The sequence below is a fragment of the Ictalurus punctatus genome, chromosome 13, assembly GCF_001660625.3.
Source record: "Ictalurus punctatus breed USDA103 chromosome 13, Coco_2.0, whole genome shotgun sequence".
Lineage (NCBI taxonomy): Eukaryota > Metazoa > Chordata > Actinopteri > Siluriformes > Ictaluridae > Ictalurus > Ictalurus punctatus.
In genome coordinates, this window is record NC_030428.2 from 7,485,276 (window position 1) to 7,510,969 (window position 25,694).

Consider the following 25,694-nt stretch of genomic DNA (forward strand, 5'->3'; position numbering starts at 1 on the left):
AATATTGGGATTAAGGTGTTTACATGAGTCGCTTTTAGAATACTCCTGTCATATTCCCGTTTTACATGTTATAGAACATAGATCGATTAACAGCACACGTTATTACGTCCCCACGTCACGCCGTCCGACGTCCCTCCAGAATTTCACGCATCAACATACAGTTCGTCTTCGTTATGGTACCGTATACAGTTCTAGATGTTTTTATTTAAATTTTTTACGAACGCTTTAAGTGCAGTCAATTATTTGTCATGCTGTACATGCAAATAGACAATTGCTGAAACCGTGGGCTGCGTCCCAAACCGCGTACTTACCGTCTATATAGTAACCGAGATACATGTATTTCGTCTACTACAGGCCCACAGTAGGTAAGTACGTGGTTTGGGACGCAGCCGTGCTCTCTTGTTTGACGTGAAATGGTTGAGCACTGCCATGTGTGATCGTGTCCTGTTGCAAAATGCGGTGAAAACTCTCACACGTCGTTAATAATGTGATTAAGGTGTGTACATGTCTGTGATACACGTCGATAGTGCGACTAAAACAGCAGTACTCCACCTGTCTTAATTCGATTTGTGTTTACTTCGAGTATGACCTTAATCGGATTAAGGTAATTAAAAATTGCTTTTTACATGGTAGTTTCTTAATCAGAGTATTGTCTTAATCGGGTTAAGAGTGGATTATTGTTGTCCATGTAAACGTACTGTATCTATCAAAACAGATTATAGATTAGGTTATGTATAGATAGATTTCATATAGAATAGATCATCATTATGCCTGGTGTCCTCCATTATGGGGGGGCGTGACACATGACAGGGGAGCCGGGTGTTAGTTACAAAGGATTGAGAACCTCTGGTTTAAACAATAAATAACTCTGAAAATCTACTCTTGGTTTTATCCTTCAGTTTCACCTGTCAAGACTGCATTAGTTTGTTTAAAAGGATAAACCAACATGGAGACCAGAGAGCTGTCTATGGGAGAAAAGTAAGCCATTTTGAAGCTGAGAAAAAGAAGAGGGAAAATCAATCAGAGGCATTGCACAAACATTGGGCATAGCCAATACAACAATTTGGAATGTCCTGAAAAAGAAAGAAACCAATGGTTTACTGAGCAACAGACACCAAATGGGTCGGTCAAGGAAGACAACAACAACAACAAGGTGACAGAGCTGTGAAGAATACCAACAGTTTACTGAGGGTTCTTTAAAGACTAATGCTTAGCAGATTAGTTAATATAAAGCCGCTAGTAAGCTTGCTCACCCTGCAATATGTCCTGGATAGAGTCGTTGGAGAGCTGGGAGGGTGTGAAGCCCTGCAGTGAGGTGATGAGCGGGTCCGAGCCAGCGCTCATTAGCAGCCTGCAGCTCTGCAGATGTCCGCACTGAGCGGCCCTGTGCAGCGGCGTCTGCCCCTGATTGTCCACCACATTGACCTGAACATGAGCAGCAACACACGCCGAGCTCAGCTTTCCCACTTTGACATCTGTTTTCAATATAAACAGCGACGTGGGTGAGGGAAGTGTGATAACTTACCTTGGCTTCATGCTTCACTAACAGTTCAATGATGTCATTGTGTGACTTCTCAGCAGCGAGATGCAGCGGCGTCAGGAGGCTGAACAGAAGTGTTAACGAGGCAGATGGGTATTTTCGGAAGTGAAATTTTTCACTCGGCTAGATACCAGACTGCAGTTTAACAACAGCCAATAGGAAAGTCTGTTATCCCTTTTCCAATTAGACTCTTATTAGATTTTATTCTGGCTTTGTTTTGCTCTACCGAAGGTGCTGCAAGTTATCCAGTGAAGAAGTGTTAGAATTTCGTTATTCCACTAATTATAATATGTTTAATATAATATGATTTCTTGTGTGTTACAGTTTCAGAAATGAAAACAAAATCTAAGATAAAACAAAGGCAAGTACCTGGGCCTGTGTGAAAATGTATTGGCCCCCATAGTCAGCTGGACTAGACGCAATCAGGTCTGATTACTGCAAACCCTGTTCAATCAAATCAACACTTAAATAGAACTTTTTCATCAACTTTTTTCATCAACATGAAAAAGTCTTACCCAGTAACAACCTGTACTAAAACTGAAAGAAATTCCAGAAACGATGAGGAAGAAGGTGATTGAAATACATCAGTCTGGGAAGGGTTACAAAGCTATTTCAAAGACTCTGGGCTGCCCAAGGACTACGGTGAGAGCCGTTATCTCCAAATGGAAAAACTCAGCACAGTAGTGAACCTTCCCAGAAGTGGCCGACCTTCCAAAATTCCTCCAGGAGCACAGCAAAGGAAGTCACAAAAGAGCCAAGGACAACATCAAAGAACCTACAGGCCTTTCTTGCATCAATAAAGGCCACTGTTCATGACTCCACTATCAGAAAGACACTGGGCAAAAAATGGCATCAATGGAAGAGTGGTGAGGTGAAAACCACTGCTAACCCAGTAGAACATTAATGTGCGCCTGAATTTCGTCAAAACACACCTTAATGATCCTCAAACCTTTTGGGAGAATGTCCTGTGATTGATGAGTCGAAAGTGGAACTGTTTGGAAGACAGGAGTCCCGTTACATCTGGTGTAAACCAAACACAGAATTCCACAGAAAGAACATCATACCTACAGTCAAGCATGGTGGTGGCAGTGTGATGGTGTGGGGATGCTTTGCTGCTTTAGGGCCTGGGCAACTTGCAATAATTGAGTGAAACATGAATTCTGCTCTCAACCAGAAAATCCTAAAGGAGAATGTCCAGTCTTCAGTCCATAAGCTGAAACTCAAGCGCAACTGGATTATGCAGCAAGACAATGATCCAAAACATAAAGGGCCTTTCACACTGAGCGCGATTAAGCGACTCGAATGTACAACGTCATGATGCTCTTGAATAGAAACAACAGATCCCTATGGAGCTATTCAAGCGATCAATTACGTCACGACAAAGCGAGATTTAATTTTTTCGACCAGTGTATAAATTTTTACCCTGTCGCTCAATGAAGAAACGCGCCATCCAATTCAATTTGAGCTTTAGATCACTTGCCCGCAATCATTGCTGTTGCACAAAAGGACGAGATTCTTGGCGCTATAGCACAGAAAGCTGTTTTGAAAACCAGTTTAAAGACCGAAGAAAAGTATTCAGGAAGAGAGAAGAGCCACAGCGACTAAAAAAAAAGGACGTTCTGTGGCAAGGAATTGGTGAGAAAATGGAAATTGATGGTAAGTTTAATATGTTATTAAAGTTGTAAGCATTATAGATAGTTTGCATTTCTGGTGTAGTACCAAACTTTATTTATCTTAATTTACTGTTGTATGTTGTGCAGCGGACAAGGTTAAACCCAAATGGAAAAACCTACGAGATACGTACACGAGGAAAAAAAAAAGAAGCTCAGGATGAGTGTCGTAGTGGGCAGGCTGCCTAAAAAAGAAGAAACCATGGAAATTTATGAAGATGATGGAGTTCCTTGCTACTTCTACAGAACCACGTAGGCATAAACAATGGTACTAATGTACAATATGCGCGAATTGTATAACATTGACATGACATTGAACAACAAACGCGCTTAGTACTACACTGAAACCTGTATACGAAACACAAGCACTCGGGTTTTCAAAACATAGCATAGATAACTTATGGAGTGCCATGGTCATTCACGATGCATGGCTGTAACTAGTTCGTGTATTTTACACAGTGTTCACAGCAATACTGAGGAGTGTGGTGGTGATGTGGAAGATGGCAGTGAGAGTGAACAAAGCTTCTGTACTTCTGGGGGTTCCACTAAAAGAAAAAGAGGAACGCAGAGAGCAATGCAGGGAAGCTGACATTAGTATGCATTTTCATCAGGTTTTACATGAAGTTGCGTATGGACATCCAGACCGTCCTCCATTTGCTCGACAATTTCCTGTGTCCTACCACCGAACACCCACACCAGACACCATTTCACATTCTATAGGAAAATTTGTACTTTAGGATAAGCAGACGCTAATACACAAACACAAGCCTTTTTCAAAGATGTTTGCTAGTACAGTATTGAAAGTAAAGATTGGTACTTGAGTAAGGGGATGCTAATGGCCAAGGGTTTGTGGAATACACAAAGGAAGACAAATGAATAATGCTAAAAGTCAAGTTTAAACAGTAAAGTGCAGCTGTAATTGCAGACATTAAAAGAAAATTGGGTAGGCTAATTACCCCCAGTCCATTGCGAACATGTTCATTCTGCCAATTAACTTGCCCAGCAGGGGAGTTTAAAAGTGTCCGTGCCTCAGTGGATGGCTGATTTCCCAGCAAATGTGCAATCACTGCTGTCGTCCTCTAGAAGCTCATTTTTTCTGTGCTTCTTAACAGTTTGTGTGCCTTTTGCTGCTACACGCCAACATTTAAGTGATTCTTCTTCTCAGTCATCAAAGACGATAGGCCGATCAGCTGAACAGTGGGTTGCGCCAACTATTGCGCAGGCGTAAAATGCATTCTCGGTCAGCGCCAAGTATCGTGCAGGCGTAAATTAGCCGAAGGGCTGCAAATAACGACTATTTTCATAATCGATTAGTTGGCCGATTATTTTTTCTCGATTAATCAGAGTACCATTTTTTCGTTTATTTAAAATAATATCCACAAACTGAATGTTACAAATATAAACTTCAGACTAAAACTTGATTGTCCAATTATATAAGACTGAAAAGAACCCAATGCACACACACACACACACACACACACCAGAATATATATTATTCACTTAAGGACTGTAGTTTAATTCTGTGCTATTTGTGCATCCATAAAAATAATGCATAAATACTATTATATAATATAAACCAAGTTTATATCTAAATATATAAACACTAAACTGAAGAAAGTCATTGTCTGTGTCTCTGGGTATCTGCTAAAGCGAGCAGCATCACATTACGCGAGTATGACGTCGTGCACCGTCGACTAGGAAGTGGCTTATACTTCCTGTTAGTAAAAAACTCGCTCGTGTTCCATTTGAGACGATATTACCCTTCTAAAATTCATACACTAGACGGTAGAGTACATAGTGCATAGTGTAAGTGTATAGTACGTCATTTGGGACACAATGTATTGACTGTCTGATGCGTGTTTTCAGAACATAAGTAACGTAAAGAGTAAATGTACCCCGTGCCGCGTGTAGATCGAATAATCGATAACGAGATCCGTTGACAACGATTTTCATAATCGATTATTATCGACTTTATCGATTAGTTGTTGTAGCTCTAGTGTGCAAGGGCCTTAAGAGTAAATCCTAGTCCTAAGTAAGTGAAAGTCTGATCTCTAGTTATCAGAAGCGTTTGGTTGAAGTTATTGCTGCTAAAGGTGGCATAACCAGATTTTAAGTTTAAGGGGCAATTAGTTTTTCCACATGGGGGATAGTTGTTGGATAACTTTTTTTAGCTTCAATAAAATAAAAAAATTAAAAAACTGAAAACACCTGGGAGTCTAGTTTTAGGAGGTGAGATGAATAATACAAACAACAACACATCATCACTCGACAGAACAGCTATTCACTTAATCTGCCTGGCTAAAAATATGTGGTAATGAGTGCGGATAGCACATCGTAAAGCTGCAAGCAGTAACACAAGGTGTGTGACTCACTCTTTTGTCTTGTCGTTTATATTGGCGCCCTTCCTCAGCAGAATCTCGCACACTTGCTTCCTCTTAGGATAAGGTGACACGGACGCGCAGTGCTGCCAGAAATCATAGAGAAGCGTCATCATTGTTGCTGCTTTTTGCTTAAGAATTTTACTAAAGGGCTGGGAAACAGACATATATAAACATAGCATCTAGGATAGGTAAGTATATCCAGTTTGAGATACAGAGCTTGCATTTATTTAACCCATTCGAGCTTTTCCATATTTTGGAACTGGAATAGATTTAATTGGGAATATGATCAGCACAGTGAAGCATGGTGGTGGTAGCATCATGTTGAGCATTACCCTTGGCCTCTTCGTAGCTTTTCTGACTGATTTTCTCTTTAGCTGGTCACTGAATGTTGGTGGAGGGTCTCCTCTAGGTAGAGCCATGGTTAAGTCATATTTTTTAAATAATGGATGTAATGGCACTCTGCAGGTTGATCAAGACTTGTGTTATTTTTTTTTTTCTTCCCCAGAGGTTTGATCTTCAGGATGCTGCTTGTTTAGGTATGCTCTCTAACGAAATATGGGGCATTCCTGACAAACGATTATATTATGAGGTATTCTGTGTAGACTCGTGAAATACACTCAATGTGAACACCTGACCATCACACCCAGATGTAGTTCTTCCCCAAACTGTTTCCACAAATTTGGAAGCACACAATTATATAGGATGTCTTTGTATGCTTGCTGTAGTATTACAGAGTCCCAAACCTGTTCCAGCATGAAGGCATGGTGTGTTAAGGTTGGGAGTGGAAGAACTCTAGTGTCCTGCACAGAGCCCTGATCTCAAAACCCCTGAACACCTTTGGGATGAACTGGAACACCAACTGCACCCCAGGACTCCTCTCCTAACATCAGTGCCTGACCTCTCTAATGCTCTCGTGGCTGAACAAGCACAAATCCCCACAGCCACGCTCCAAAATCTAGTGAAAAGCCTTCCCAGAAGAGTGGGGGTTATTATAACAGCAAAGCAGTGATTACATCTGGAATAGGATGTTCAAAAAGCACATATGGGTGTGATGGTAGGGTGTCCACATACTTTTCACCATATAGTCTATAATCCCAATTAAGTCCATTTCAGTTCCAAATTGTAACACAAAAAACGCTGAAAAAGTTCAAGAGAATAATGAATAAATATTGATATACAGCTACGGGAATAAAAAAAACCCAAACAGCTACTGTAATGGCACCTGTGAAAGAATTTTTAAAGCACTGTACCAGAGCTGTCTCATGAGTTTGGGGATGTTTGAAGTTGATGGTCTCCAGCGAGAGGTGTTTTTTAAGGCGGAAGAGATCGGCCTCACGTGCTGCCTGAAGTAGTGCGTAACCTCTGAATTCATCTGGAGGAAACATGGACACGCTCAGAGCCCATTTACCACCAATGCTCATTTCCTGAGCTTTAGGTGATAATATCTAATAATCAAACATCATTCCATCCCAAACTTTCTTAAGGAACAGACTTAAGTCACTTCAATCATTTTGAAAAGTTAAATAAATCAAGGCACAACGTTTAGCTCTTACAGGCCAAGCGATCTTTGAGGAGCGCAGTAGGCGCCAGGTCGATGGCGCTCTTGTTGTGGCAGTTCAGGAAGGTGGGGTCGGCTCCGTGGCTCAGCAGGAGCGAACACACCTCCACGCGGTTCTTGGAAGCCGCCTCGTGCAGCGGCGTGAACTGCCACAGATCCGTTGCGTTAACGCACGCACCATGCTGAAGGCAAGACACGTGGGAGAGAATGAACGTGCTGATAGGAACTTCATATAAAAGACGAGGGATGATGCATGATAACACTGCAACGCAAAAAACTGTAACATTTCTATAACCTAGACTTCTTCATTTTTGGCAGTTTATCAGAGCAATGCAGAAATAGTTTTTCTATATTTATCTATACTGGTAGAAAATAATGCAGTGGTTCAAAAAGTGCGGTCCGTGAAGCATAGCCACGGGGTCCATGATTTGAAAGTCATATATCAGCGATATAAAACATAGGGGTCCAAGCACTGAAGTGAATTCGGCCCTAAGGTTTTCACTCAGTGGAAACCTATAACATAAAACACTTCAAATATTATTTTAATCATGTTCATGAAATAAATCCATACTGAGGGGGATCTGTGGAAATTATTGTTTATTTATTTATTTTTATAGTTAAACGGGTCCCTGGCAAAAGGTTCAAGAACCGCTGGCATAATGTGAACTTTGCAACTATTTCAGGATAACAATTGATTGGTGCGTCCCTAACTGGACCAGACCGGACAGAGATAAAAGGCAAACATGTTTTTTCAAGGCATTCGCTACGGGTTTGAGATATCGTTTGAAAACAAGATGAAGGATTAAGGAAAGTTTCTGTTAGTACGCCAAGCCATGAATAAAATAAATCACAAATGCATAACCAGCATTAAAGTACAACTAAAAAAGATCATGGAATTCCAGCACATCCTAAATTTTATGTACAGGCAAGAATTTTCATTTCAGTGCATCACTATCCAAAGGTCTTAAATATTTATATTAGTTAAGAATATTTCAACTGGCTTGAGGAAAAGAAAAGAGAAATGGACAGAAGTGCATTCAATTTGGATAAGTGATGAAATAACAGGGTTTGGGAGTAGACCTCACTATTCTTTTCCTTTAAAATCTTTCACGATTTCTTTTGCACATGACCTCTGGTGTGTTTCGTTGCTGCGTGAAAGCATACCTTTATGAGTAGTTCAGTGACCTCGTAATGGCCGTATGAGCAGGCGTTATGGAGAGGCACCAGATCACTGGAAAAATACAACAGGAAACGAAACAGTGGTTTTATCATGGTGCTCTATAGAGTCAGCTCTAGATTACTGTACTGGCTCTAAGAGACACACTGCAGTACCCTTTGTCTTTAGCGTGGACGTCAGCGCCATGCTGCAACAACAACTGCACTGTCTTCACCCGATTGTAGCCTGCGGCCAGATGCAGGGGGGTTGACTGTGAAGAACCGCAAACAATATAATTGGAAAATAAATCAGTAAAAATATCTATTGAAATGCCTTATATTCTGTTATTCTGAACGTTATACATACAGTATCTCACAAAAGTGAGCACAACCCTCACATTTTTGTAAATAATTGATGATATCTTTTCATGTGACGACACTGAAGAAATGACACTGTGCTACAATGTAAAGTAGTGAGTGTACAGCTTGTGTAACAGTGTACATTTGCTGTCCCCTCAAAATAACTCAACACACAGCCATTAATGTCTAAACCGCTGGCAACAAAAGTGAGTACACCCCTAAGTGAAAATGACCAAATTGGGCCCAATTAGCCATTTTCCCTCCCCGGTGTCATGTGACTTGTTGGTGTTACAAGGTCTCAGGTGTGAATGGGGAGCAGGTGTGTTTAATTTGGTGTCATCGCTCTCACACTCCCTCATACTGGTCACTGGAAGTTCAACATGGCACCTCATGGCAAAGAACTCTCTGAGGATCTGAAATAAAGAATTGTTGCACTACATAAAGATGGCCTAGGCTATAAGAAGATTGCCAAGACCCTGACACTGAGCTGCAGCACGGTGGCCAAGACCATACAGCGGTTTAACAGGACAGGTTCCACGCAGAACAGGCCTCGCCATGATCGACCAAAGAAGTTGAGTGCACGTGCTCAGCGTCATATCCAGAGGTTGTGTTTGGGAAATAGACGTATGAGTGCTGCCAGCATTGCTGCAGAGGTTGAAGGGGTGGGGGGTCAGCCTGTCAGTGCTCAGACCATACGCCGCACACTGCATCAAATTGGTCTGCATGGCTGTCGTCCCAGAAGGAAGCCTTTTCTAAAGATGATGCACAAGAAAGCCCGCAAACAGTTTGCTGAAGACAAGCAGACTAAGGACATGGATTACTGGAACCATGTCCTGTGGTCTGATGAGACCAAGATAAACTTATTTGGTTCAGATGGTGTCAAGTGTGTGTGGCGGCAACAGGTGAGGAGTACAAAGACAAGTGTGTCTTGCCTACGGTCAAGCATGGTGGTGGGAGTGTCATGGTCTGGGGCTGCATGAGTGCTGAGAGCACTGGGGAGCTACAGTTCATTGAGGGAACCATGAATGCCAACATGTACTGTGACATACTGAAGCAGAGCATGATCAGTATGCAGTATTCCAGCATGATAACGACCCCAAACACACCTCCAAGACAACCACTGCCTTGCTAAAGAAGCTGAGGGTGAAGGTGATGGACTGGCCAAACATGTCTCCAGACCTACACCCTATTGAGCATCTGTGGAGCATCCTCAAACGGAAGGTGGAGGAGTACAAGGTCTCTAACATCCACCAGCTCCGTGATGTCATCATGGAGGAGTGGAAGAGGACTCCAGTGACAACCTGTGAAGCTCTGGTGAACTCCATGCCCAAGAGGGTTAAGGCAGTGCTGGAAAATAATGGTGCCACACAAAATATAGACACTTTGGGCCCAATTTGGACATTTTCACTTAGGGGTGTACTCACTTTTGTTGCCAGCGGTTTAGACATTAATGGCTGTGTGTTGAGTTATTTTGAGGGGACAGCAAATTTACACTGTTACACAAGCTGTACACTCACTACTTACATTGTAGCAAAGTGTCATTTCTTCAGTGTTGTCACATGAAAAGATATAATCAAATATTTACAAACATGTGAGGGGTGTACTCACTGTTGTGAGATACCGTATATTTGTACTTTAAAGTGCACCTATTATGGTTTTTCAAATATTACCTTTCATGTATTGTGTTATACAGCTATTCGTGAACATAAAAAGTCTGCAAAGTTTAAAAAATCAAAGCGCACGACAAACGGAGTTATTGACTCCCAAAAGAAGGAGCCGATTCTGAACAACTGAAACGAGTCGTTAGTAATTCCAGATTTACTTCCTGTACTAAACTACCTAGGTTTGTAACAAAAAACCCCGCCTCTGGTCTTCATCGGAGCTGAAACTGGTTACGGTAGTAGGCGTTTCCTAGAGAGAGGTGAGAGTGCAGCGGGAAAGCAAGACCTCGCGCTTGCAGGACAGTACTGACCACATTTGGAAAGTTACTAAGGTTTGTCCAAAAAGTTGCTAGGCGCTTTTTTTTTTTTTTTTGCAAAATAAAATTCGCTAAAGGGGTCTGAAAAGTCCCCAAGTTGGCAACACTGGTCTGCACTGACAGATAGATAAAAGGCAGGCTAAGCTCCGCCTCTCCCCAGCAACAAGAAAATGCAGAGGGAGAGGGAATGCAGAGATTTTCATTCATACACATTCTATTTGAAAAGAAATAAAATACACAGAATACCCAAATGATGCCTGTGTTTTTTTTCTTGAATTTGCACCCCCCTTCCGATCTCTCCCCTGGTTGAGAACCACTGCTTTAGATCATTCATGCGCCTTTTACGTTATCTAAAGATAACAAGGCCCATGAGGCCGCACCGGATCAGGCTGACCTAGGAGATGTCTCAAGTTTCCTCCTTATCCATATTTGAAGCACATACTTCCTTTGCTGCTTGCTTGTGTCCACACAGGGTTATGCGTGTTACTGAAAAACCTGAAATGAACAGGAAATCCTTGTTAGTTATGTACGTGGCTTTGAAATACCTTTCGTCCATCACTGGCGTGACAGTTCACGTTCAAAGGAGTGAGCAGGCTCATCAGCTTCTCCTCGTTTCCACTCCTGCAGAGGAAGCAACATAAAACTCTGGTCAAGTACATTACAGTCAGGAGGGACAGTAATTACTGCACTCGCCATTAAAGATTATTGATCACTAAAAGCTTGGAGGAAGCGTTCGAGCCGAGGCCACGGTACCTTGCACTCTCGAGAAGTTCGTCTTTTCTGTACTCCCCTGTGTGAGAAAAGGCAATGGCTTAGCTTGTGTAAAGTGCAAGATGTGAGAATGAGGAAACTGTATTTAGGTCCTATGACTTAGGAAGGCATTGCCTAAGTAATAACACCGAAAACACTGGTGATGCCAGAGTGTGCGGCAAAGTGACGATCCACTCACCGGTCAGGACTGCCTTAGTGGAGGCCTCGGCTAGGTCCAGGGCCGTCCTCCCGTCTGTGTTTCTGATGCTCGGTTCAGCTCCATGCTGCAGCAGAACTGTCAAAACGCAACGGGGACATTAGAAACACTGCCTCAGACCACGGCCAAGCAGGAAACACTGGCTGAAAATACACAATCTCGTCCGCTCAGAGGCAAAACACCCTCAAAGAAGCAGCTCATCCGCACAAAAAAGCCTAAAATAGCAAAAGATGTATTTACAGTTGTGCTCATAAGTTTACATATGACTTGCACAATATGCAAAATGTTAATAATTGTAAAAAAAATAATGAGGGATCATAAAATTTTTTGTTTTTTTATTTAGTTCTGCCCTGAATAAGAATTTCACATTAGAGATGTTTGCACATTTTCCACAAGACACAATAATAACTGAATTTACACAAATGAACTAGTTTAACATTTTACACACGCTTGACTCTTAATCCCGTGTGTCGTTACCTGGATGATCAACGACCGTGTTTATGTTCTGTGAGAGCTCTTCATGAGTCCCCTGTTTGTCCTGAGCAGTTAAACCGCCCACTGTTCTTCAGAGAAATCCTCCAGGTCCTGCACATTCTTTTCCAGAATCTTCTGCATATTTCACCCCTTTTCAACAGTGACTGTATGATGTTCAGATTCGTCTTTTCGCACTGAGGACGTCTCAGGGACTCGTACACGACTATTACAAAAAGTGCAAACATTCACTGATGCTCAAGAAGGCAACACGATACATTAAGAACCAGGGGGTGTAAACTTTAGAACAGGATGAGAGATTAAAGATCTTTTCCTTTTTATTTATTTATTTAGTACTGCCCTTTAGAAACGATATATACATGATATTTATATGTTTCCCAGAAGACAAAATAATAACAATTTACACCGATCACCCTGTTCAAAAGTTTACACCCCCCTGGCTCTTGACTGTATCGTGTTGTCTTCTTGAGCATCAGTGAATGGACTATATGTAAACATCTGTTGGTATTACTAAATAAACAAAATGCAATTTTTATGATCCCTCTTATTTAAAAAAAAAAAAAAAAAAAAAAGGATTAACATTTTGCATATTCTGCAAGGCGTACATAAGCTTACACAACATTTTTAACTGTACATTAACATGTCTGACACTTTCACAACCGGTGACCCTCGATTTTATATCGCAAGAAAAAAGAATTAAAGAAAACAAATAAAGAAAACAGTAATCCTTTATATCCAATTATGAACCTTAAATGAGTTTTAAGGTAAATGTATTGACACAAATGATGACGTTATCCCAGTAGGTAAATAAAATGTAATGCACAGGGAAGTTTTTCCCCCCAAAATAGATACAGTCAATGATTATAGATGATAGATTATAGAGTAAGTAACATTACTATTATTTCATACTGAATTTTAAAAACCAGCCCCTGACTCCTGAAACATTACTGAGTCAGGAGACAAAATACTGTAATAACAGGACTATTATTAATAATGTATGTAAGATGTAATAATATTAATTCACAATCTGCGCTGTCTCGGGTCAGAATTGGCAGGAAATTTGTCCACATACTTTAGGTCTTAAACATGTTGCGTGGAAGCATTGATTACAGTGATAGAGTCACATTTTACCGATGCAGACGTCGATCTTGCCCTTGATAGCTGCCTCATGGAGAGGAGTGTAGTTCCAGTTGTCTCTGGAGTTAGGGTCTGCTCCGTGCTGTAGCAGCAGGTTGACTACCTCAGCATGGCCAAACGAGCAGGCGTTGTGGAGCGAGATGAGGCCACCATCATCCCGTGCATAAACGTTAGCTCCATGTTGCAGCAGGTAGCTCACTACATCTCTACGGCCAAATCCTAACATCCGGACAGCACATGAGGCATAGCGTATACGTGTTACAGTACTGAAGGTAAACTAGTTCCATCTTTTATAATAGTTCTAATCTCTCATAATAACAAAGTCCTTTGTAGTTCTTTCACACATGCTGCAACGAGATATATAATTATCGAAAACAGTGATGTAAAGGAACGCAAAGGGCAACATCACAAACATATGCCGGACGGTTATTTCTAAACCGTGTAAAACCCTCATTTTTTTCTTCGAGCTGCTGCTCATGCTGCATCACAGGGCAGCGTAACACACTCGGAGGAAAGCGCTATCCTCCCCCTTCTGCATGCATCGATCTCACAGACTGCCTAGCATCGCTCAGATCACGGGCGAGAGAGAATATGGCCATTGAATATGGCCTACTTATACTATGCGCTAAAAGTATGTACTCTTTTTGTGAAGAAAAAAAGTACATGCTTTCAAATGTGTGCAGCAAACGAGCGTGCAAGTACGGGGACGTGGAAGCGGGAGAGAACGTCCTTGCCCAGTTACGCACGCTGGTCACCGTAAAACAAACTCCTCGTTGCGTTTCAACTTTTCTTCATTCATAATTCCTGATAGAATTTATACTATATAATTTAATTTCATTCACCATTTCCTTGATTTTGTTTTGCTACATTTCATTTACACCTCTCAAAGAGCCTGTTTACACCTGGACACGTCATGCGTTTTCTCTGATCGGATAGCTATCCAATCATGAAAACACCTGGTGTAAACTGCTCAAATACTTCAGGAGGTGGTCTGAGATGCGTTCAAGATGAAACTGGCCAAGTCCAAATGCATCTGGTTGAACCCACATACATCAGCGCTTTTCTCCTCCCAAACGGAAGTACGTCATTCGCTTTAGCCGCGCCAGAAGTAAAAACAACTTATCGACGAGTATAGCCTGACGGAAATGTGGGAAATGAGGAGTGTGCCTCCTCACTAAATTGCTTTGCAGGCTGACGCAAAGATAATTGAAGGTCCGGCGCACCTTTCGGAAACTGGATAGCCAGTCTTGTTCTGTAACAGAAGCCAGCACTATATTTTCCCACCAGCATTGACACCAAGCTTTCATCCAGGTATCTCGCTGGGTTTTAGAGTTTAGTACTGCCTACAGCGAAAAACTGCTGCACATTTTAATAAGCATTTTAGTTTCAAGCATTTTTGTTTTAATTTCGACTGAATTTGCAAACCCAAATAGAGCAAAATAACAGTTGCTACCATTTCAGTTCAGCAGAAACGTGTATTCGCATTTTTGCATGGGAACAGAAGATCGGATTCATATCCGTTTAACTGAAACGCATTATGCAGCAAAGTGTCAATGGAACCGTTTGAACAAATCCGATAGCTATCCGATCAGAGAAAACGCATGACGTGACCAGGTGTAAACAGGCCCTAAAATGCGTCCCACGAAAACGTGTCCACGGATCCACACCTGGAAAATAACAGACCATCCGGGTACCTTTGAGATACTCATTTCGATATACTACGATTTGCGGACACACTCATTCTAACCTCAGATACTATTTAGGACGGATAGTAGGCGAATCGGGATGCAGCATCAGTCACCCCTTTGATTTCTGTGGCCCAATGATTTTTCATTTTTCTTGTCATGCCACTCAGGAGCTCTATGAGCTCTAGTTACTATAGAAACGTTCATATATTAGAACGTGCGCATTAATATAAACCCGTAATTCGGCTCGCAGCCGGAACTACTTTCCAAGCTGTTATAGAAAATAAATCAACACTTTCTGACCAATTAGATTCAATCACATACATAATCACTCAACTCAATTAGATAGACAGACAGATAGATAAACATATTAAACAAGTTCCCATAGTTGTTAAATGTCGGCTTGTCACTGTATGTTAGCTCCTATGGTACTAATAATGCTAATAATGTTTGTATGCTGTGTTTTTGCACTGACCGGCGGCGAAGTGCAGCGGGGTGGACTTGCGGCCCGCGGTGTCTCTGCTGTTCACATTCTCGGCAGTGAGCAGTTTCTTGACCCGCTCCAGCTCTCCGCTTCGGCAGGCCTCGAACAGCTCCCTGCCCGCTGCCGGCTCCAGCACCGCCGGAGAGCCGGACCGAGCCGAGCAGCGCCGCAGCGACATCCGCACGGCAACCACAGAGCCCGAGTACAGCCTTACGCCTTGTCCTCCGCTTTCAGCTCGCTCATTACTCAGCTAAATGCTACAGCTAGCGTCCATTCGTCGTTATGCAATATACACTGCTGCACTCTCACACTCCAGTATAACGCTGAGACACGGTGGCGAGGCGCTACTCCTGCTACACAAACACCGAATAACAATTCAGTGCATGACTGACCGAAGAGATTTCAAACCGAATCGCTCTGCTGTCCCTCTCATCCACCTTTCCTGCTCTTCCACCCACACACCCACACACTAAACACGCCTGGCATGAGCTGCTGCTGCTGCCACCTACCTACAAATACTATACCTCCTCTAATGTAAACACACTCTAACAATGAAGTTACGCAATACCATTCTTCTTGGGTTTCCCAAGCTTTGTCCCAAATTGGACATGACGTTTCTGCGACCCCAAGTCTTGACCACCCTACAGTTTTATTTTGTTATTTATTCCAGCGGTGGACAGAGGTCAGTGAGCATGGGCACTCCACGCAACCCCATTTTACTGTTTGTCCTACAGTAGCTCTTCTGTGGGATCGGAGCAGACGGGCTAGCCTTCACGTACATCACTGAGCCTTGGGCATCCATGACCCTGTGTTCACCTGAAACTCCTTCCTTGGACCACTTTTAGTAGGTACGAACTACTGAATACACCGTCCTGGTGTTTAAGTCTAGGCTGAAAACATATTTGTTTATTCAGGCTTACCATGAATAGACTTTCTTTTACGCAAAGTACACAGTCTTATCCATTACGGGATAGTAAACATACCTAATAATCTCTCCCTCTCTCCTTTTGTCGAGCCACACATGATATTATGGAGATGCCAGTGATCCTGACCTTTTCTGCTCTCCGGACCTGCCTGATCCATCCTGATGCCCTACCTCTGGATGGAGCGCTCATCAGCTGGAGGCTACATTCTGCCACTGAGGACGACCCCAAGCAGTACAGTCTGGAGATTGCTTAGGATGGTACCGCTTGAAGTAACAGGGAAACGGTTTTGGACCTAATTTCCACATGGACATTTTCGTTGTGGTTGCTGGGAATACTATGGTCTTAGGGCTGCAATTACCACATGCAAGTCTCCTTTAATGAACAGTGGAGTAGTTCAACAAAACAGACTTCATAATAAAACCCTAATGAACTTTCTTTTACTTTCACACTATGCGTTGTTACCCAGATGAGGACGGGTTCCCTTCTGAGTCTGGTTCCTCTCAAGGTTTCTTCCTCATATTATCTCAGGGAGTTTTTCCTTGCCACCGTCGTCATCGGCTTGCTCAATAGGGATAAATTCACACATGTAATATCTGTATCCTGTGTTTATATGTTTCTGTAAAGCTGCTTTCAGACAATGTCCACTGTTAAAAGCGCTATACAAATAAAATATAATTGAATTGAATACCGAGAACACCCGACAAGACCTGCTGTTTTGGAGATGCTCTGAAGTAGCTCAGATCCTCATGCTTGCCCATTGTTTACTCCTTCAAACACATCAACATAGAGAACTGGATGTTCACTTGCTGCCTAATATATCCCACACCTTGACAGGTGCCATTGTAAGAAGATAATCACTGTTATTCACGTCACCTGTCAGTGCTTTTAATGTTATGGCTGATCAGTGTAAGAATTCCTTGCACTGACTCACCAGTCCAGGGAAGTGCTGTGTTGTGTTATGTTGTTATATGAAAATAATCCACACTGGACAAACACGAAGCACAGAGGCCTGGTAAGCACTTGACGCATAAGTTTATGTGCATGTACAGAAACAGAAGTAGCGCAAGTGGCATTGTTCACTCGCTGCGTATCTTAATGTGCATCTGGGAGATTTAAAAGTGACATTTACTAGGTAACATGTCAGCATATAAATCCTCCATATAGCTTTATTATGTACATCTCCTTATATGCACTATGTGTCAGTCACCTTCTACTCCATCCAGCAATGTTACTGATTCATTCTCAGTACAGTAGTGACCCTGACATAACAGTGGAATGATAGTGTGTGTGTGTGTGTGTGTGTGTGTGTGTGTGTGTGTGTGTGTGGGTGGGTGGCGCTTGTATGAGTGTTTTGGACACAACAGTGTTGATGTGGTTGTGGTTTACTGGTTACTTTATTACACACATGTTGGCACACCCTCTAGCTGTACAGTTGCCGTGCATAATTTGCGGTGGCCATCTTGTAATCCTTCATCAGTGGTCAGTGTCAGACCAGAGGAATGCTGTGGGCTGGATGTTTTTAGTTGATGGTCTATTTTTGGTTGGCAGACATGCCTGTATGTCAGTGTGACTGTTATGCTGAGAATGGTCGAACACTCAATTAATACACAAGGTTAAAAGTAAAGAACAGTAACAGAACACTCCTGTATTAAATTATTGCATAGGTAGAGTATATAATAATTAAGTGTAGATCATATCCTTAAAAGTTGAATATCGCTTAACATTAAACCACTTGTACCGCAGATAATAACAGATTTTTAGAAGGAAAATAAAGCCCAGATAACAATATATACATGTACAGTGCTGTAAAAATATATATATATATTTTTTGCCCCATCCTGACTTCTGTTTTTGTGTATATTTCATACTAAATTGTTTCAGAAATTAAAACAAAATCTAAGATAAAACAAAGGCAAGTTGAGTAAACACAAAATACAGTTTTTAAATGATAATGTTATTTATTGAAGCAAAAAAGTTATCCAATACCAACTACCCGGAGTTATTAATTCCCCAAATCTACGAAACTGCATTCATAATGGGGTTGAGCTGGACGAGACACAACTGGGCCTGATTACACCAAACCCTGTTCAATCAAATCAACACTTAAATAGAACTTTCTCAACAGCATGAAGTTGGTTCAAAGGTCTTACCCAGTAACACACTGTGCCAAAATTGAAAGAAATTCCAGAAATGATGAGGAAGAAGGTGATTGAAATACATCAGTCTGGGAAGGGTTACAAAGTTTTTTCAAGGGATCTGGCACTCCAAAGGACTACAGTGAGAGCCGTTATCTCCAAATGGAAAAACTCAGCACAGTAGTGAACCTTCCCAGAAGTGGCCGACCTTCTAAAATTCCTCCAGGAGCACAGCAAAGGAAGTCACAAAAGAGCCAAGGACAACATCAAAGGAGGCCTCTCCTGCATCAATAAAGGTCACTGTTCATGACTCCACTATCAGAGAGACGCTGGGCAAAATTGGCATCCATGGAAGTGTGTTGAGGTAAAAATCACTTCTAACCAAGAAGAACATTAAGGCTCTTCTGAATTTCACCAAAACACACCTTGATGATCCTCAAACCTTTTGGGAGAATGTCCTGTGGACTGATGAGTCGAAAGTGGAACTGTTTGGAAGACAGAAGTCCTGTTACCTCTGGAGTAAACCACACACAGAATTCCACAAAAAGAACATCATACCTACAGTCAAGCATGGTGGTGGAATTGTGATGGTGTGGGGATGCTTTGCTGTTTCAGGGCCTGGGCAACATGCAATAATTGAGTGAAACATGAAACATTCTGCTCTCTACCAGAACAACCTAAAGGAGAATGTCCGGTCTTCAGTTTGTAAATTAAAACTCAAGCGCAACTGGATTATGCAGTAAGACAATGATCCAAAGTGTAGGAGTAAATCCTAGTCCTAGAAGTAAGTGAAAGACTGATCTCCAGTTATCGGAAGCGTTTGGTTGCAGTTATTGCTGCTAAAGATGGCACAACCAGATTTTAAGTTTTAGGGGGCAATTAGTTTTTCACATGGGTGATAGGGTGTTGGATTACTTTTTTTCTTTTCTTAAATTAATTAAATAAATAAGTAAATAAAAACTGCATTGTGTGTTTACTCAGGTTGCCTTTGTTTTATGTTGTGTTTAGTTTGAAGATCTAAAACTATTAACATGCGATATACACAAAAACAGAAGATATCAGATTTATCAGAATTACTTTTTCACAGCACCGTATATAAAATGTAACACTATTCTTTAATTGGTTAATAGTATCATTTTTTTGCAATTATTTTTCAGTAAAAATATGGCTATGGCTAAATGGATATATATCTATAGTTACACACTAAGTGCAAATGAAATAATCATGAGATTAGTTATCTGCAAATTTATTTAATATACCAAAGTCATGTCATGATATAAATTCTACTTAAATTGTAAGCACATAATGCTTTGTAGTGTGACCTACAAGTTGATTAGTTAACCATGTCATATAAATCTTTTATATCTTTGTTATATAATACAACATCTCAGAAACGGTATCATTAGTATAGCTAAACCAAGTCATAGATATTTTCAACATTACACGTAGAATACATTTTAGTCATCATGGTCTTACAAATATCTATAGTGTACAGTAAGAATTCACAAAGGCTAACTCCTATAGGTTGAGGGGACTGGTTAGTGATTTTACCTTTTGTTATGACTTAATTTATATAAAATCTAGCAAAACTTACACATTTTGTGTGATATTGGATGGGTTTAATGGGTTCAGCATTCTAACACTGTAGTTAGAAAAAAAAAGTGCAGTAGTTACTGCAGCTATTCAGCAAAATTGGAAGCACACAATTGTATAGAATGTGTTTGTAGGCTGAAGCATTAAGCCCTGACCTCAACATCACTGGACACCTTTAGGATGAACTGGAACACCATCTACTGAATAGGCAAAAATCCCCAGAGCCATGCTTCAAAAGCCTTCCCAGAAGAGTAGATGCTGTTAATGCACTAAAGAGGTCTAACTCTGGAATGTGATGTTCAACAAGCACATATGTGTGTGAAGGTCAGATGTCCATGTAGGTTTGGCCATATAGAGTACATTTTTATATTAGAGTAGTATACAATCTATATTACTTTTTTCATTTTTAAAGTTGGTGTGTTGCTTCAGCAGATGTGAAAGTTTGTTCCATTTGTTAGATATTTACTACAACCCTGTTACTTTAGCAGTTATGGCAAGATACACTTGAGCCTGGTATATTAATGTGGTATATATAACACTGAAATGTTACAGCTATTGTCTGGAGAACACAGTAGCGGTTTTGATATTAGTGGTTTCCCAATAATATCTTAGGTAAGATCAGCTTCAGGATTCAAAATGGTGGTGGTGGAGGAGCAGGAGGAATGAAGGCTTTTCCAGCAGTAGCTGTAGGTGGGGGAGGAGGAGGTGGGGCATTACTCTGTCCAGGAGGAGGAGGAGGAGGAGGAGGAGGAGGAATGAAGGCTTTTCCAGCAGTAGTTGGAGGTGGTGGAGGAGGGGGTGGGGCATTACTCTGTCCAGGAGGAGGAGGAGGAGGAATGAAGGCTTTTCCAGCAGTAGTTAAAGGTGGTGGAGGAGAAGGTGGAGCATTATTCTGTCCAGGAGGAGGAGGAGGAGGTAAAGGAGCATTTCCCCCACCAGGAGTAGAGCGAATTGGAGGAGGTGGTGCAACATGACCCTTTCCAGTACGAGGAGGCGTAAATGGAGAGGGTGGTGGAGCCATGGTGACATACTCTGGATGTGCAGGTGGTGGAGCTGGGAAAGAATCTTCAAACGAAAGAGTTGGCATTGAATTGGCAGGAGGAGGAGGTGGAGGAGCCATGAAGTCAGACTGGGTAGTTGGGGGTGGTGGTAAAAATAAGTCTGTAATAGGAGATGTAAATGGAGAACGGGATGGTGTAGTTACAGATATTGAACTACTTTGAGGAAAAAGTGGTGATGGAGGTGGAAAGCCATCAGTATCACTAGCAGGTGGAAGAGGAGGTGGTGGTGGAGTATCATTGTAGAAACTCTGAGGCTGTGGCATGGAGGAGACTGGTGTGGCTGAAGAAGCTGTGGTTTTTAAACCAACCCAGTTGGGAACTGAAGGTGGAGGAACGGCAATGCCAATGCCAGAACTACAAAAATGAAAGAGCGAGAGAGATGGAGACTTGTAGCAACTCATATATACAGACTGTCGAGCTAAACTGTTGCAATCTGGATATGTTGTGTCTTGTTCTTCGGTATGTAAAACACTAAACCTTTCACATTACATTCTCAAATAACCTTAAACTTGCCGAATGAAAACGAAAATCCTCTTAAACTTACACAAAATGTTGGCCTCCTTCTTGCGAGCTTGGTTGTTGGATAGTTGTCTGTGGTTCAGGTTGGTTCTTTGGTGCCTAAATATTAAAGTCACATGAAACTTTAGTTTGATATTACCTATGCTTTTTTCCCCAGAAGCAATTATGTAATACACTGAATCAAAATTATAGCATGTAAGTCCAATAACAATGACTACAGACACATACAGTTTTGGTTCTGTCCCAGACTCCATGTCCAACTGAGTCTAAACTGGTGTAGGATATTGGGACACGCTCATATTCAGTGTTGGGTTCTTCAGGTCTTGCTGGAGGAACTATCTTCTGAACGTATGGGATTTTGCAAGGAGCAGTCAGGACACCAATCTCCTGCCGCACTACTTTCTCCTTGTACATGCTTACCGTCTGAGGAAGAATAATGACATCATTTTGCATTTACAAAATAGATACTTTAGCTACAAAATACACTTCAGTTCATTTTCACACCAAACTGAGGGAAAATAATTGCTGTTCTCCTGAGATTTTCATGCACAATAGTTACTAGAGTTTACACAGAATGGTGTGAAAAACAAAAAAACAACAACAAAAAAAACATCCATTGAGCGTCAACACTGTGGGTGGAAACACCTCTGTGATGAGAGAAATCTGACAGGAAGGCTGCGGTAACTACGTGACCACTCTTTACAACCGTGATGAACAAAAAAGCATCTCAGAAGAGGAATCTTACATTTACATTTATTCATTTAGCAGAAGCTTTTATCCAAAGTGACTTACAAATGAGAAAGTGTTAGGGTTAGGGTTAGCCCTGACCCTAATCCTAACCCTAGGAATCTTACGCTACAATGGGCACAATCTCACAGAAAGTGGACGGTTGAAGATTGGAAACTGTCATTTGACTGCACCTACATAAAGTAGTAAATACACCGGAACCATCCACTTATTTGAAAGTATAAAAATTCACACAGATCCTGCACAATTTTTGATGTAATTACCCTGTTAAGAGAGAACAATAGTCTGTTACAACCAACATAGAAGACACACTTGTGTATGTACACGAAGCAAAACCGAATATATATGTGTATTCACATATGATGCACTACTGCAATCCATCTATAACAGTGCCAGCATTCTACATAAGTTTGTGCATAACGTACGTAGTATTTTTCCAGTGGTTCTCTGAGTAATTCATAGTAGCTACTGAATAAATGTTTTAACATATATAACATAAAAATAGGCCATGAGTTTAATGGATGAAGACTGTGACAGATATTTCCTCAAGAGAAAATAACAATGGAGGATATTGGAACATACAGCAGTGTAGATGATGTATGACGGATCCGTCCCGAGCACCAGGGTCAATTGTCAGATATTTAAATAAGACAATAGATCTGGTTAAAATATAAACCTTTACATACAAACCAATGTTAATTTTATCGGGACAATAGAATGTAATTTCCTTCAACGTGTCTTCTGCATTAAAGCCTACCATGCTTAGAATATTGACTGATGATTCCATCTGCATAAGTTGAATGGTGTGGGCATCCAGCAGTCTTAATACACTCGCTGCCAGCGTGTGGATTTGGTAGGCGACGTTGGCCAGGGCCTGATTGGTGAGAGCTTTGGATTCCTCCAGTGCTTTCGTTGTGTCCTCCGCCTAAAGTATAGAAAAGGGACAAACCCAGATTTTAAATATCTCTTGCCTCATATCCAAGTGGAAACTTCATTCCAGTAAAATCATTTGAAATGTTATAATAATAAATTTGGAAAGAAGGCAGCTTAGCAGTTATATTTCTGTTCTGGTAAATGGCTTGCTATGAGAAGCTACATAGTCGGGCCCTTGTTGGGCACTTTTGACCCCCCCATCAGACTGCATTCTATGTCATTTAGATAAAAGCATCTATTATATAAATAATGTACGTGGATGTGTGTACAGATGTTGGTGCTCATTAGTAAAGCTGTTCACATTTTGTAGAAATGATACTGTATCCTGGGGCGGCTGTGGATCAGGTGGTACAGCCGGTTGTCCACTAATCGTAGGGTTGGCGGTTCGATTCCCGGCCCACATGACTCCACATACTGAAGTGTCCTTGGGCAAGACACTGAACCCCAAGTTGCTCCCGATGGCAAGTTAGCACCTTGCATGGCAGCTCTGCTACCATTGGTGTGTGAGCGTGTGTGTGTGTGTGTGTGAATGGGTGAATGAGACACAGTGTAAAGCGCTTTGGATAAAAGCGCTATATAAGTGCAGGCCATTTACCATCACTTGGGATTAATCCACACACTTAAATTCTGTATCCTGTGTTTATATGTTTTTGTAAAACTGCTTTGAGACAATGTCCATTGTAAAAAGCGCTATACAAATAAAATTGCATTGAATTAAATCCTATAAACATTTACATTGCATCTAGGATTTGGTCTGTCATTCATCAATTAGTGAACTATTTGTAGGATTTGGAGGTGACATCCTCCAGGGTTGGTTCGATTCCCGCCGCAGCCCTGTGTGTGCGGAGTTTGGATGTTCTCCCTGTGCTACGGGGGTTTCCTCTGGGTACTCCGGTTTCCTCCCCAGTCCAAAGTAAGATAAGCGGTACAGAATATGGATGTATTGAGTAACTGCCATTTTGGACATAATATGACCAAATAATTTGTTTATTATTGCATCTTCTTTTTCATCTACATCCGATGAGCTTTCGGATTTTAAGTCAGAAGTCGTATTCATGAAAAATGTATCGCTTGAAATGTCCGCTAATGGTGTCACTAACTCTGAACACAGACAAGCAGAGCGATACAAACAGTGAAACGTCCCAGTGCGGTTATCTAAATATAAGCTGTCTTGGAAAGCCACTCGTTCAATCAAATTAACGGACTGGAACTAACTGTTGTATAATATGTTTTCTAAGACACCGATCTCAACTCTCAGCCGAAGAATAATTTTCCCACCGCACCCAAATAGTGCAGTGTAAACCCGTCTTTATTCGATTTTATTCCGTGGAGTCCAATGGAAAGCATGCAAGAACATAACTGGCTACAAGATTAAACATAAGCCTGTTGTATACATGGGAACTATCTCATCATTAAGTAGACCGACTACATTGCTCATTTGAATCATTCATGCTTACACACTTATTGCTTAACTGCAAAAGGCCTGAACTCTAAAGAGATAGACATGGTGCAACTAAAGAATGTGAAACCTTGATGAGAAGATGAGACAACAAGGCTTGTGCAAACATGCAATGTGAAGCACAATATGTTTGGAAGATGTGCATATTTAGCAGTAGGATATCTGAAGTGCAGGGCTCAGGGCAGGCCTCCTAAACCACTCAGCTCTGTTTGGGCTTGTACAGACTTCCATTTTGGGAATATGGTGAGACTATAAAACATGTCTGAAGGCAAAACTCTTAAAGAACCCTGTACGGAGACATGAATAAAACGGATGTATCCGGCTTCACACTTCTTCTTAACGAGCAAAACTTGAAATGATTGGAATTCTTGGAAAATTAGGTTGCATTTCCCCCCCTGACTACAGGGTTAGAACAACAACAACAGACACTGATACATGTCTACCTTGATAGTAAAAAGAAAGTCTTACATTTAAATACTTGTCTTCGCAGTAGTCAGCCACCTTGTTGAGATTGATGTGGTTGTCCAGCAGAGCTTTCCTGGCCACCGGGGCCTCTTGCAGAGTCTTCATGATGTCCTCGGCGTTATTGTATTTCATTGTCAATTCTGTGGGTCGAGACGTGTAAAAATAAAAGCTGAGGTAGTGCTTGTTTTCGAGATACAGATAGGTGCAAAGAGTCACAGGTAAACGTGAGGAGAGCAGGCTTATATTCAGGGCTGAAAACAGGACGGCGTGTATGGACATGTTGTCAGGGAATTGCTTCCTCACACACAGGAGAATGCCGCTTATTGGAAGATGAATTAAAGAAACACACACACTTGTGAGCTTAGTTCATAGGACGTAGCTGAAGGGGAAACAACTAAAGGTATTTATAAAAAAATTAAATCTGATACTAAAATTCAGCACTCTCATTC

At 41.4% G+C, this 25,694-nt stretch overlaps 2 protein-coding genes across 4 annotated transcripts in view; both read right to left on the reverse strand.

Annotated features, from left to right (window-relative positions):
* Positions 1-15,916, reverse strand: part of LOC108274191 (poly [ADP-ribose] polymerase tankyrase-2) — a 42,066-nt gene extending 26,150 nt beyond the window's left edge. For 2 of the 3 annotated variants that reach the window (XM_047159581.2, XM_017484192.3), the window contains exons 1-12: positions 15,399-15,916; positions 13,233-13,457; positions 11,592-11,687; positions 11,396-11,432; positions 11,188-11,263; positions 8,482-8,576; positions 8,314-8,380; positions 7,145-7,331; positions 6,842-6,963; positions 5,583-5,674; positions 1,526-1,604; positions 1,254-1,425 (exon numbers count right to left, since the gene is read on the reverse strand). In XM_047159581.2, the coding sequence (XP_047015537.1) occupies positions 1,254-1,425; positions 1,526-1,604; positions 5,583-5,674; positions 6,842-6,963; positions 7,145-7,331; positions 8,314-8,380; positions 8,482-8,576; positions 11,188-11,263; positions 11,396-11,432; positions 11,592-11,687; positions 13,233-13,457; positions 15,399-15,585 (1,435 nt within the window). In that variant the 5' untranslated portion in view covers positions 15,586-15,916. The remainder of the gene's footprint in view (positions 1-1,253; positions 1,426-1,525; positions 1,605-5,582; positions 5,675-6,841; positions 6,964-7,144; positions 7,332-8,313; positions 8,381-8,481; positions 8,577-11,187; positions 11,264-11,395; positions 11,433-11,591; positions 11,688-13,232; positions 13,458-15,398) is intronic. The other variant, XM_017484190.3, reaches the window with a different exon arrangement.
* A 1,434-nt stretch (positions 15,917-17,350) lies between these two features.
* On the reverse strand, positions 17,351-25,539 carry abi3b (ABI family, member 3b). The gene is made up of 5 exons (XM_017482573.3): positions 25,249-25,539; positions 23,146-23,313; positions 21,870-22,064; positions 21,667-21,740; positions 17,351-21,476 (listed from the first exon to the last, which is right to left on the reverse strand). The coding sequence occupies exons 1-5, from the start codon at positions 25,522-25,524 to the stop codon at positions 20,693-20,695; spliced, it is 1,497 nt and encodes a 498-aa protein (XP_017338062.2). The 5' UTR covers positions 25,525-25,539; the 3' UTR covers positions 17,351-20,692.
* Between the last annotated feature and the right edge of the window lie 155 nt (positions 25,540-25,694).